We start from the raw sequence: 13,072 nt of genomic DNA, 5'->3' as shown, positions 1-13,072 counted from the left end.
GCAAGGGAGATCGGTAGAAAACTGATACCACTATAGGATGCAACTCAATTGTATTTCATCGGAGTCGGTTATAATATATACAGGTGGTGTTTTGCGTGACAAGCCAACTAACCCTACAATATCTTTAGGAATCAGCTATACAAGGCTAGAGATAATAGAAGAATCAGTCGATAATAAATACAAAGATGCCACGTTTCAACAGTACCCCTTTGCACACCGTTCTTTTCAAAGAGACTGTGCGGCGGACCACACCAGCGTACATATCTTCTCCGATGGTGTATGACCCCTCGACACGCGTTGACGGCTGGACAATCCGCCATATGCAATGGGTTTTTGAACCTCGTGCGATGAGTGGATGTACACTAGCGTAGCCTTGAATCTTCTGAGCACGGGGGAATTGCCGTGGCCGTATGTATGGCTGGGCGCGCGATCCCTGTCTCCGGGTGGTTGACCTGGCCTATCAAGTCTTAATTAGCTCGTATGGAATTGCATCCATTGGGGTAGAGCATGGACCCTGATGGATATACAGAAATGGTTCGAAATTACTTTACAGCCGACACTTCTGTGGCCGATCCTTGCACGATGGCCGATCCGGTGGTGTGCTGCACTTTGGTTTGTGGATGGATGGTTGGATACGTAGTATGGTGCAAAAGTCGTGCAAGAAGCGTCGTCCACATAGCAGCTCTCGAAATGGTTTGGGTATACTTCTTAGTTTAGACAAGATAAGTCTATGGGTTACTACACATGGGGCTGGTTGGTTGGTGGTGATCAGCAATGGCGAATCCACATATGGCGTTGATGATAATGGATCGACAATGAGTTGATAGTGATTATATATTATAGAGAAAAGTATACTCTTCGTCTCTCAACTCTTCGCTGAGTTCAGTTTTCGTTTCTCAACTCTAAAACCGGACAGAGTGCACCCCGAACTCTCGAAACCGGTCATTTTTCGTCCCTGCGACTGAGTCAACCCGGTTTTGACCACGTGTGAACAGTACATCCGATGAACAGTAAATTTGAAAAAATAGCAAAAGAAATAAAAAAGTCTGAAATTTTATGACATCGAAGATACTCAGGTGTGCCATGTGCGTGCAAATTCTCGTCGTGTTTGGAAGTTCGAGGAGCTCGCAGCAAAAAAAACAAAAGTAAATCTACTCTGAAGTGAATAGTAAATTCAAAAATAGCAAAAAAAATCAAAAAATTCTGATTTTTTTTGGTATCGAAGATGCTCGGGTGTGCAGGGTGCGTACATATTTTCGTGGTCAAATGACATCCAAGAAGGTCGTGCCAATAAAAACAAAATAGCGTACGTGTGCGTGCCGCTTCGGGTGGTTTCCAAACCCTCGGATCTTATTTTACCACGAAAATTTGCACGCACCTTGCCCATCCGAGCATCTTCGATGCCAAAAAAATTCAATTTTTTGACTTGTTTTCTAATTTTTTAATTTACTGTTCACTTCAGAGTAGATTTACTTTTGCTTTTTTGCTGCGAGCTCCTCGAACTTCCAAACATGACAAAAATTTGCACGCATGTGGCATACTTGAGTATCTTCGATGTCATAAAATTTCAGAATTTTTTTATTTTGTTTGCTATTTTTTCGAATTTACTGTTCATCAGATGTACTGTTCACACATGGTCAAAACCGGGTTGACTCAGTCGCAGGGACAAAAAATGACCGGTTTCGAGAGTTCGGGGTGTACTTTGTCTGGCTTTAGAGTTGAGGGACGAAAATTAAACTCAGCGAAGAGTTGAGAGACGAAAAGTATAGTTTTCTCTATCTTATATTACTCCCGGTCACGAGTTACATGCACCACGATTAGTATCTGTCGACACATGCGGGTGCTCACTAACATTTATCTTCAAATATTAAATAGCAAAGTTACATGCACCACGATACGATTTTGAAACATCATCCGTCTGAAATAGAGTGCAGTAGAAGTCTCTGAAACATAACGAACGGGACAAACCATGAGGTAGCAGGTAAATACAGCAGTAGATGTGACAAATCACAAATGCCGGCAACGACACGGTATCAAAGGTAAACAGATGGATAGATCAGCAAGCAACGTGCGCCACATCATCGTCAAGCAGCAGACTTTTCTTTTATTTTTTGCGAGGAAGTCAAGCAGCATACTTGTCGGCGATGTCAGCGAGGCAGCGCGCCAGCTCGGTCGGCGTCGAGAGCAACGCCATGTGGTCCGCGCTGTCGATTTCCATCACCTCATCCACGGGGTAGTTGTGCACCATCCACCGCTGGAACCCCTCGACGATGGCGTGGTCGTCCTTGAAGACGACGTACGCCTTGCGCACGGACCCGTAGCGGGCCTCGGTGTAGGGCGGCTGCAGCCTCAGGTCGTCCACGAACATGGAGCTGACCCTCATCAGGGACCTTCCCAGCGTCAGGTCCTGCCGGCCATATGATTCCAACAGCATGCAACCTTAGAAATGTTCACGTAATGAACAAAGCGACGGGTGGGCGGAGTGTACCTCCGGCGAGCACAGCTGGAAGAACTTTGCTCGAGTGACCAGCGGCCCGAACAGCATGGAAGTAGGCAGCCTGCCCTCGGGATCTTGAGGCTTGAACTCCGTGTCCATCCAGTCCAGCGTTCTCCCCTCCACGAACTTTTTTTAGAGGAAAACATATTAGATCGCGAGCAAACATTCAGGAATACACAGGGGCTTTCTCTTTCAGGAAATACTACTTCCACGCTCATGGTGGTGTACGTACCTTCTCAAGCACGTACGACGGCGGCGACCTGTGGTCCGGCATGAAGGCGGAGACGAACACCGCAGCGGCGATCTTCTCCGGGAACAGCTCGCAGGCGAGGGCGATGTTCACGCCGCCGAGGCTATGGCCGACGAGCACCACCTTCTCGCCGGGCGGGAGGGACTCCAGGAGGTCCAGCAGCGGCTTGGTGTAGTCGCGGAACGTCGGCACCTCGCGCAGCGGCCTGGGGTCGACGCCGGACGCCGCCAGGTCAGGCGTGCTGACGCGGTGCCCGGCGGACCTGAGCCGCGTCGCCACCTTGAACCAGGACCAGCCGCCGAGGCATGCGCCGTGCACCAGAACGATGTGCGCGCTGCTAGCTTGGCCCGCACAAGCCTCCATGTGCACTGGTGGGGTTTTGTGACTGTTTTTCTGTGCTTGAGCTATAGCCGTGGCTCCGATGTCTGCACGGTGGGACGCTGTGGGATTTTTATAGTCGCTAGCTCTCGAAGACTTGGCTTGGCAAACTGACATTTTTTTTTTTTTTGAAAAAAGGAATTCTCATTACTCAAGGAGGCTTCTCAGCGAGAGCCAGGTTTATAACAAAGTCCATCCCGGCAGTAAGCCAGACTGCTGTGCGCGGAGTGCTACGGCCATAGGCGGCCAGCTCATGACTAATCCTGTTCTGCAGACGGCTACAAAGAGTAAAAGAGATCTCCCTAGCATCGCTTCCAGCCAACCTACGAATCTCCTTTATAAGTGCACGATGTGACGATCTATCCATCTCGTGTGCTGTAATCATCGACACCGCCTCCGCGCTATCCAACTCAACCAGAATAGGTAGGTTAGATCGGTGCAAGGCCAGCTCCAAGCCTTCTCTGCACGCTTCTAGCTCCGCCTCTAAAGCGTTGTCGCATGTACGTAGCTCCCTACATGCGCTGTAGATGATCTCGCCTCTGTCATCACGCAGGATCATACCTCCTCCCGCCGCACCTGTGGCCGCTATGTAGCTCCCATCCGTGTTCAACTTAACCCAGCCCGGCTGGGGCGGTACCCAGTGTGCGCGCACCTTGGGCGCCATACTTTCTGGAGCGCGTGGTGGTGAAGGCAGGACCACCATCTTCCCTTTCTCTAGGTTACCATCAGGATGTTGCTGTATGCACATGAGTGAGTTGATGTATCCGTGCAAAAAGCGTCGAGAGGCTTCGGCAGTGGGCGACGCCTTGTCGTGTGTGATCTCATTCCGGACATGCCATACTCTCCACATGGTCATGAGCACCACCAGTCTCGCCGTCTCATCCAAGGGGTCCAGCAGTGAAAAGATCCACTCCGGGCCAGTGTTGACGATGGCCTCCACCTTGGGGATGTTCCAGTCCAAGGCCATAACTCGCCAGAGCTCTCTTGCCAGGGACACCTGCAAAGCGCATGGAATCCATCCTCGCGTTCAACACCACACAAGGGGCAAATGTCAGTAAGCTCGAGGTGTCGCGAGGCTTTATTGTCCCAAGTAGCAAGTGAGTTGGTGACGACTCTCCAAGCGAACACGCGTACCTTAGGGGGAGCAGGGCACCCCCATATGATCTTCCAGATGGCGCGACGATCATCCGGTGCCCTGCTCGTGGCGGAAGCCGAAGGACGCTCGCGCTCGTCCATGGCCAAACGGTAGGCGGACCGAACGGTGAAGATACCGTTTCTCTCCGGTGCCCATGCAATAATATCCTCGGTGAAGCGGGTCGACGTACGGATACTGGTGATGATGTCGACATCCGCAGGGAGGAAGTAGCGGCGGAGCAGGTCCATGCGCCAGGACCCCTCGCCATCCAGGAGCTCCGCCACCCTCCTTAGGCGGCACGTACCCTGCAGGGATATGGGTTGGCGTGATGGCTCCCTAGGCAGCCACCGGTCTCGCCAAATGCGGATGTCCTGCCCGCCCCCGACGCGCCATATGATGCCCTTTTTCAAGAGCTCGAGGCCGTGCTGAATTGCCTGCCAAGTCGGAGATGCATTCCCCGAGAATACCGTATCTTCGAGGCGCCCGTCGTGATAGTACCGTGCCTTGAGAACCTGCGCACACAAGCTGGTGGGATTAGTTAGCAAACGCCAAGCCTGTCTCGCTAGGAGCGCCTGGTTGAAGAGGCGGAAATCTCTGAATCCCAAACCACCCTTGCTTTTCTGAGCTTGTATCCTTGGCCATGCTATCCAATGTGTTTTCCGCTTGCCTTCCGATGCCCCCACCAAAAATTCCGGACCATTCTGTTCAGATCATCGCAGACAGACATAGGTAACTTGAAAACGCTATACGTAGGGATGGCCTGAGCTACTGCCTTGATCATAGTCTCCTTGCCAGCCAGAGAGAGGGTGTCGCCCCACGCAATAATCCTTTTCAACAACCGGGACTGCAGATTCTGAAATTTACCTCGAGACATGCGACCCTCGGGCGTTGGAAGGCCTAGGTACTTTTCCTCAAAAGTAACAGTACCAATATGGAGAATATTTCTCACCACGTCTTGCATCATGGCTGGACACGAAGTGCCAAACAGGGCACTACATTTAGACGGATTAATATATTGTCCAGTGGCCTTTGCATATGTATTTAGCACTTGTTGGACCTTTTTATCTTGGTCCGCCTCTGCCTTGAAGAAGAGCAACGTATCATCTGCGAATAATAAGTGAGACACTCCCGGCGCTCTTCGGCATATTTTTAGCGGGTATAATCTCCTCTTTGCTCTCCATCTTTCAACAACGCAGATAGACCATCAACCACAAACAGGAACAAAAACGGGGACAAAGGATCACCTTGCCGTAGCCCGCGCGACGGTGCAAATGATTCCAAGAGGGTTCCATTGAATTTCACTGTATATCTCACCGAGGTGACGCAAGCCATAATCCAGTCCACCCACCGGCGAGCGAAGCCCATCTTTTTCATCATTCGCTCCAAGAAGATCCAGTCCACCCTGTCATAAGCTTTTGATAAATCCAGCTTATATGCGCAGAAGCTCTTGCTAGGGTCCTTCTCCTGCTGAATAAAGTGGGAACACTCAAAGGCAATTAGTGCATTATCTGTAATCATCCCGCCAGGGACAAAGGCACTTTGTTGAGGAGAGATAATATTATCCAAAATAGGTCTTAGTCGATTCACCAAACACTTTGACACCACCTTATATATGACATTGCATAGGCTTATTGGACGAAACTCAGTTAGCCTCTCCGGGTTATCCACCTTCGGGATGAGAACAATGGAAGTGTCATTCACCCCCTCAGGCATGATCCCTGTACGAAAAAATTCCCGCACTCCTGCCATAACCTGTTCTCTCATAACTGCCCAGTTCCTCTGGAAGAAGCGGGCTGGGAATCCATCCGGCCCTGGCGCCTTGAGTGGTCCAATCTGGAAGAGAGCATCAGCTATTTCCTTATCTGAAAAATCTGTGCACATGCCATCATTCATACTGTCAGTCACATGAGTCTGTATCAAATCTATAACTGGATCCGCACATAGAGAAGAATCAGCAGTAAAAAGCTTAGAAAAATAGGCCGTGGCCATAGCCGCCATGGAACCATGGTCCCTGTACGTGACCCCTGCCTCATCAATGAGTGCCTTAATGCGATTTTTCCGCGCACGCCACACCGCTTTCCGGTGAAAAAACTGAGTGTTGCGGTCGCCTTCCCTCAGCCATGCAATACGAGACCGCTGCATCCACAACATCTCCTCTCTATATAGCAGCTCGTTCATGCGATCGGTCTCCTCCCGTATGTCTTTCCTATCTGCATTCATCGACATAAGCTCCTCCAAGCGGGAGCGAGATTTGTTAATTTCCTTAATCACATTACCAAATTTTTTGCGGCTCCAGCCTTGCAGTTTTTTCATCAAGTTACCCAAGCCGGAAGCAATATCACCAAGATTCAGCATAGCACCCAACTCAGTCCATGTGTTCATAATTACCTCGGGCAGGGATGGGTCCCGTTCCCACATTACCTCATACTGTCTGCATCTCCTGCCTGTTGCCTGGCTCGTCTCCTCGAGCGCGCATCGAAGCAAGATGGGCAAGTGGTCGGAGCTGGGCGCCACCAGGTGCTCCACCCTGGCATGAGCGAAGACATCTCTCCACATGTTGTTGGCCACGGCGTAGTCGAGGCGGACCTTTACATTAGCCCGCCCCCCTCGACGATTATCAAAAGTATAGGGCAGACCTGCAAAACCAAGGTCGCCCAAACCACAAACCTCAAGAACATCTCTGAAATCAAGCATCTGACCTGCTGAACGCGGTGTGTCGGAGAAGTGCTCAAAACTCCACATCGCTTCGTTGAAGTCTCCCACAACGACCCACGGCATGTTGGCCTTTTGGTGAAGATCACGGAGAAGGGACCACATGCGATGACGGTCCTCCGTCCGTGGCTCGCCGTAGACACAGGTAAGCCTCCAGGGTGGCTCACCCGCCGTATCAGTTACATATGCATCAATATATCGTTCATTTATTTCTTTTACATCAAGACTCAAAGACTCATGCCAATACAAAGCAAGACCACCACTACGACCGACACAATCAAAAGCATCAAAACCTCTCAAACCTAACCTAGCACGAAGACGTTTCATTTTATTCTTAGACTGCCTAGTCTCACAAAGAAAAACGATACTCGGGGAGTGAGCCTGCACTAGACTCACAAGGTCACGAACTGTCCGAGAGTTCCCACCCCCTCGGCAGTTCCAACTAAGGAGATTCATTGCTCCTGACGGGGCTCCGCCGGCCCCGTTAGTTCGTCGGCGGCCCCTGTGCCGACAGCCTCCAAGTTGTTGGTCCGGTCCACCATCTCCTGGTCAGCCACCTCGCCCTCATGCTGGGACTGCTGCACCTCCCGAGTTCCCGACGTTCTGCGCTTTTTGGGGGTACCTGAAAGCACACGATCGGCCAAAGTGGCCTTATTATCATATGGCACCAAAGCAAGGTCTCCCGCCTCCTGTACAGAAGCAGTACTATTGTCTCCAACGGCTGCACGCTTGCCCAGGGTTGATAAATCATCAGAGAGATCAGCGTTAGCCATGGTGATTTCATGTGAAAGATTGCGCATGGCTGGTATCATGTCAGAACTCCTTGGTTCAGAGTGGTTGGAGCTCTGAGCACCCGATGTGGCGAGTCCGTGGCTAGCACCATCTCCCACTGTAGCTGCATGTGGCTCCTTCAACACGTCCTTGCTACCCCCAGACATAGCCTCCATTTTTGCAGCCAGTAGCTCGTCCACCGCAGGGTTCCCAGTGCTATGCTCCTCGGCCTGTTGCTGACGCCGAACCGAGCCGCCTTCCGTTCGTCGCGCCCCCTTGCTGCCGCGTCCACGGGCCGATGATGCCGTGCTCTCGAACGAGAAATCAAGCCCCCGAAATACCGTCGGGTACGTCTTCGCCCTCACCGTACCGGACTGCCGACCAAAGCGACGTGGTGGTGAGCAGCGCAACTTGCCACTGTATTTGCCAGTTGGCAAACTGACATCGACCGGAAGAACCAAGTGGAACGAGTTTATGGAGCTCATTGGCTAGCGAGGATAAGCTTGACTAATCATGTATGTGAAGTCAAAGGCAAATAAAGCGAGAGGCGGTCCTATTTTTATAAACTATACTACAAGAGATCTTATATATAGAAAGTACATTGGAGGCGATCTTATTTTTAAACCAATGCATTTCCTAGTTGCTTGTGTTCATTTAGTGTTTTGTCGAAATGAATCATAAAGCACTTATGAATCATGAGTATTAGCTAATTGCCCGTGCGTTGCAACGGATGCATACATATTCTAGTGATTCAACACTAATTATATCTTAAGTATAAATTACATCCATTATATTCTAGATTTTGGTAAGATTTAATTTGATTTGAGCATGGGCAGGGAATGCAAAAAAAATATTGATTTAGTTAAGGTTTTGGTAAGATTTGATTTGATTTGAGTATTCGTGGGGGAAAGGAAAGTTTCGATTTTGGGAAGATTTGATTTGATTTGTTTGAGTTAATGCAGGATGTGACTTTGGTAAAGTATATCGATTTGGTTTAGATTATTTCAAGATACTCTATTTATGTCGGTTTTAATTTTACGCGGCATCGGTTGAGAGTACCGTAAGGTCAATAGAAAACCAAGGAGGGAGGGACGCGTGGGGACGAAAAACACGAGGGAGGAGGAGAGGCGCCGGAACCAACTCTCCTATCTTCTCTACTCCTATTGTCTGAGTTGGTAGTCTCGCCTCATGGTTTATTTTCGCCTCCACATCCCACCATCCCTGATTTTTCGGCCTATCGATTTTTTCTGTCGAAACCGATACCCCACCCGCACACAGAAAAGAACGAGAGCCTTCCCCACCGATTTTTATCTATCGCGGGCATCCCGCACCAGTTTTCTAGCGCGCTAGACTTCGCCACCGGTTTTTCTAATCAACAATTTCCTTCTAATCAGCGAACAATCAAAGATCACAACTCTTCCGTTCTAATCAACACTTTCCTTCTAATCAGCGAACACCAATCAACCAAGGAAATGACCAAATATCAACACTTTCCTTCTAATCAAAACTCTCCGTATACAACTTTTCATATGCGCCAGTCTCACCCAGACACCCACCAGCATTCTGAGGAGTTTTCTTTTCGGTCGCCGCGATTTTATGGCCGCGGCATTTGGGTGTCTCGCTGATTTGGTGTGTGGATTTGTTGGTGGTGTGCCAGGACGGCTGGGGATTTGGATGCCGGCGATGTTGTTCACGGAGGGCCTGGACTGGGACGCGCTCAAGTTGGTGCGGAAGGTGAGCGGGCAGCGGCGGCCTCATGACACCGCCGGAGAAGTTCAGGAGCGGCCACGTGCCGCGCGCGTCGGTGCCGCTGCGCGCCGCATACGGGAGCGCCTCCACAGCCTCCGACGTGGACAAGTCCTCAAACACCGAGGAGGTGCCCCGTGCCGGTACGGCAACATGCCCGCCGCCGCCACGGATCCCCACGGGCGACGCAGACGCTGCCAACCAGTGCAGAGCGTGGTCACGTTCCCTGCGCGGCTATACGGACGATCGCTTCGCTTGAGGTCGCCTTTCATGGCTGCCACCGGCGTCGGCGGGAACGACTCTCCGATGGCACCTGAGGACTCCACAGTGGTTTGTACCTCTTTTATGATTGACGAACTCACTGCTGTTCAGCTTCCCTACTAGCTATCTCTTATTGTTCAATGTTTTCAGTATCGTCTAGGCTAGGAAAGGTCAAGAGGATAACCAAGGAGACAAATGTACATGTCAAGATCAACCTGGACGGCACTGGTGTTGCAAACTGCAGCACAGGGATACCATTCTTGGATCACATGTTTGATGTGAGTATGGTTTACTCCTCATGTCAGTAGTTGTAGATTCAGATTTTTTTTCTAGACAATATATGTTCCATATTTTACAAAAAAAGTGCGTAGCTATTTTTTTCCACCTAGGGTTTTTTTGAAAGCAAGATTGTGATTTCTGTGGCATTTTTGTGATGAAGACAAAACAAAACAAAATCTTAACTTGAACACACAAAGTGGATAAACAGACAAAAATGGCAGGTAGTGTTCTGAATTTGTGTTGGTCAAAGCCTTTATATGGAGGGCATTCTAACTTTAGGTGCTTATAAGAGCATGATGAGTATAACAATGTTATTATTCGGAGAAAGTGATGTATACACGACTAAGCCTGAAGGGGCCTGTTGTAGAAAAGTCTACTGCCTTTCAAGTTGCACGTCTTAGGTGATGTTGAGCAATTGGGATGGGAATTCTTATTTGATTTTTCCTTCCCAAGGGTGATGTGATCCATCCAAAATTGTTACTACTCTTCTTCTTAACTAATTTTTGTATGTGTGAAATGTGCATTTGGTTATTCCACAACAATGACAAACTGACAGCAATGGCCACCGTGGGTGTGAAGCCCTTACGTGTGAAATTAATAAGTGAAATGAAACTACAGTAAAGTGCTTACGAGTAGCAGAAACCAATGCAAGTAGGAACAAAAATATTGGGATGTATTTTTTGTTTGACTGGTTCAAAAAAAAATTTGTTTGACAGCGACATACATGACGCAGGGTGACGGGCTGACGGCGAGCTCCACAGATCAGCGCATCCTCTCTTCTCTCCCATGGAAGTCCTTCCCTTCTCATATCTCTCTGTCTGTGAGCGGTGGCGCCGAGAGGAACGAGGGCGGCTGGCGTGGTCGCGCCTTCTCACCACCGATAGCGTTGCGTCGTTACTGGAGGGGCACGCCACCCCCATCAGTGGCGTTGGGGTCTGAAAGAACCACCGGTGACCTCCCTGTCTACTTTGCCAAGCGCAACGTGTCCCAGCGCGGCACCTCCGGTGCTGTTGCTGTCCTGGCCATCGCCCTTGGCACGGCGGGTGGCAACGACGGGGCCCTCGGGCTTGGGGCGCCTCTGGCACGGCCTGGCCATCTCCCCCGTCCGGCAGCACTCACCGGAAAGCCTCGCTGTCGTCCCCACTCCGGCACATCCTCCGCCGTGGATGGAGCGAACCCGAGACACTACGCCTCCTACTCCCTTCTCCATATTTCTTGATTCTTATTAAATTGTCTCGGCGTATGTTCAATTGCTCACATTCTTTCCATTTTGTTGATGTATTTGATGGGTTTAAAACTGATCTTATTAGGTGGAAGCTGATTCACGTATGTTAGAAATGTTTGCAAATTTGGGAGGAATTAGAGGATCGAGTAGGCTTGCCCTTGAATCCAACTGTTTTTAGATTTTAGTGCCCACGAAAGTAGCAAAAGAATGTAGTTGCAAGTTGAAAAAATTATGTCAACTGTACTTTAGATGAACACGAACACATCTTTGTTTCTAGAATGTTGCCATCTTGCTTTATGCAAAATGAACTATTGTACTTTGTAAAACTGAAATTTGTGCAATGGTTGTTGACTACCAAATTTTTGATTAAAGCCTTTCCATTTTCTTTCTCTCCTTTGAACAATAATGAAGATGATCCTGTCCAATTATTTTAGTTGATTCATCCTTGCTTAATTTTTTTATTGTCATTTGCAATACAGAATATCAAAGTTCTACATTTCCTGCCTCCGATACATAAATAGATCTTGGAAGTGCATTAACATCTTATATCTGAGTGTGTATCCTACATTCTGTAGAAAAAAACAGTTGCAGAAATGCAATGAGTAAAAGCCTAGAAAACTTTCATTCTGCCTTCCTAACTTTTTAGCACTTATGTGGAATTCAGAAATGTCGACATTGTTGTCTTGCAGTGTAACCGAGGTCTATGGACCTGTCAAAGGGTCATGTTGCATATGGTTATGGTTGCATTGCGTGGAAGGAGCGAACGAGGAGCTGAAAGCAGAATCATAGGAGATGCTGCACAATATGAGAATGACGGTAAAGGCTTGAACTGTGATGAAGGTGATGCCCGATTTGACCATTAGTATATTCTCATCAAGGCAACTTGTAATTTCCGCTATGACATGGATTTTCTATTGTGAGGGGCGTCTCTCATGAAGAATGTGATTTTTGCATGATACAATATGTTGTTAGAAGGCGAATATTCTATGCAAGGACTGACAGTTAAGGAGGATGTAGTAACAGGTAAACCTTGATAGAATATTTTAACTTTTCATGAGGATCTTTTCATTCAGCACATACATATGTTGAGTTCTTGTGTTTAGAAGAGGTGTAGCATGCCAGACGTCCTTGCAGGAGTAGTTGAGCGGTGGATCTCCCTAGCGATTTGGATGTATAGAGTTTATGATATAGAGACCTTTTTTTGTACGGACTATTGAATTTTCTCCTTTATATTTATGAACTCTTTTGTTATGTTCTTTACTCTCGATTCCAAATTTGCAAGGTTTCTTGTTCTTCCAGGATTTCAAAGAGTATGGACCACCGTATGGCCGAAGGAGATGCCATTCTTGACTGTCGTTGTCCTTGGTGTGTTGCTGCTATTTTCCTGGCCAGTAATCTGTGCATTGCCGAGACCTTAGTCTGACCACTGTAGGGCATGCCCTTTGATTAATTGTTCGCAATCGTTGAAATATTTTTTCCTTGCCCGTTTTGTCGCTGAAATTTCTGATTTATCTAGGTAGGAGTTTTGATTAATTTACTCTTCTCCGTCGTGCGTTCTGAGGGCAGAAATTCATGGTAGTTCTCCAAAGCTGCTTGGCAAGAAAAAGGTTATCTGGTGATTGCTCTTCTCAACTGACCAGTTATGAGATTTTTGTGCACCAGTTTGGGGGGGGGGGGGGGTGGGGGGGGGGGGTAGAGATATATTCATACCTACAAAATTTGTAACGTTAGGGGTAGCTCTTATCCCTTCCCATGGATTGCAGCAAATTTTGAAAAACATGGATGTTCCTGTTATATCATATACTCCATCCAAATTAT

At 48.6% G+C, this 13,072-nt stretch overlaps 2 protein-coding genes and 1 long non-coding RNA gene across 3 annotated transcripts; 1 reads left to right on the top strand and 2 right to left on the bottom strand.

The window, feature by feature from the left end:
* Positions 1-1,897: 1,897 nt before the first annotated feature.
* Positions 1,898-3,237, bottom strand: LOC109749584 (salicylic acid-binding protein 2). Its single transcript, XM_020308531.4, has 3 exons — positions 2,730-3,237; positions 2,489-2,623; positions 1,898-2,407 (listed from the first exon to the last, which is right to left on the bottom strand). The coding sequence occupies exons 1-3, from the start codon at positions 3,108-3,110 to the stop codon at positions 2,123-2,125; spliced, it is 801 nt and encodes a 266-aa protein (XP_020164120.1). The 5' UTR covers positions 3,111-3,237; the 3' UTR covers positions 1,898-2,122.
* Positions 3,238-3,276: 39 nt separating this feature from the next.
* Positions 3,277-7,038, bottom strand: LOC141043017 (uncharacterized). The gene is made up of 5 exons (XM_073511933.1): positions 6,013-7,038; positions 5,575-5,724; positions 4,260-4,772; positions 3,967-4,122; positions 3,277-3,861 (listed from the first exon to the last, which is right to left on the bottom strand). The coding sequence occupies exons 1-5, from the start codon at positions 7,036-7,038 to the stop codon at positions 3,277-3,279; spliced, it is 2,430 nt and encodes an 809-aa protein (XP_073368034.1).
* Positions 7,039-9,111: 2,073 nt separating this feature from the next.
* On the top strand, positions 9,112-12,306 carry LOC120976060 (uncharacterized). Its single transcript, XR_005771353.2, has 3 exons — positions 9,112-9,819; positions 9,901-10,028; positions 11,944-12,306. It is a non-coding gene; the product is annotated as an uncharacterized lncRNA (long non-coding RNA).
* Positions 12,307-13,072: the final 766 nt, after the last annotated feature.

This window comes from Aegilops tauschii, chromosome 3 (assembly GCF_002575655.3).
Source record: "Aegilops tauschii subsp. strangulata cultivar AL8/78 chromosome 3, Aet v6.0, whole genome shotgun sequence".
In the NCBI taxonomy this organism is placed as follows: domain Eukaryota; kingdom Viridiplantae; phylum Streptophyta; class Magnoliopsida; order Poales; family Poaceae; genus Aegilops; species Aegilops tauschii.
The sequence above is the reverse complement of the archived record's forward strand: the minus strand, read 5'-3'. Positions and strand labels throughout refer to the sequence as shown.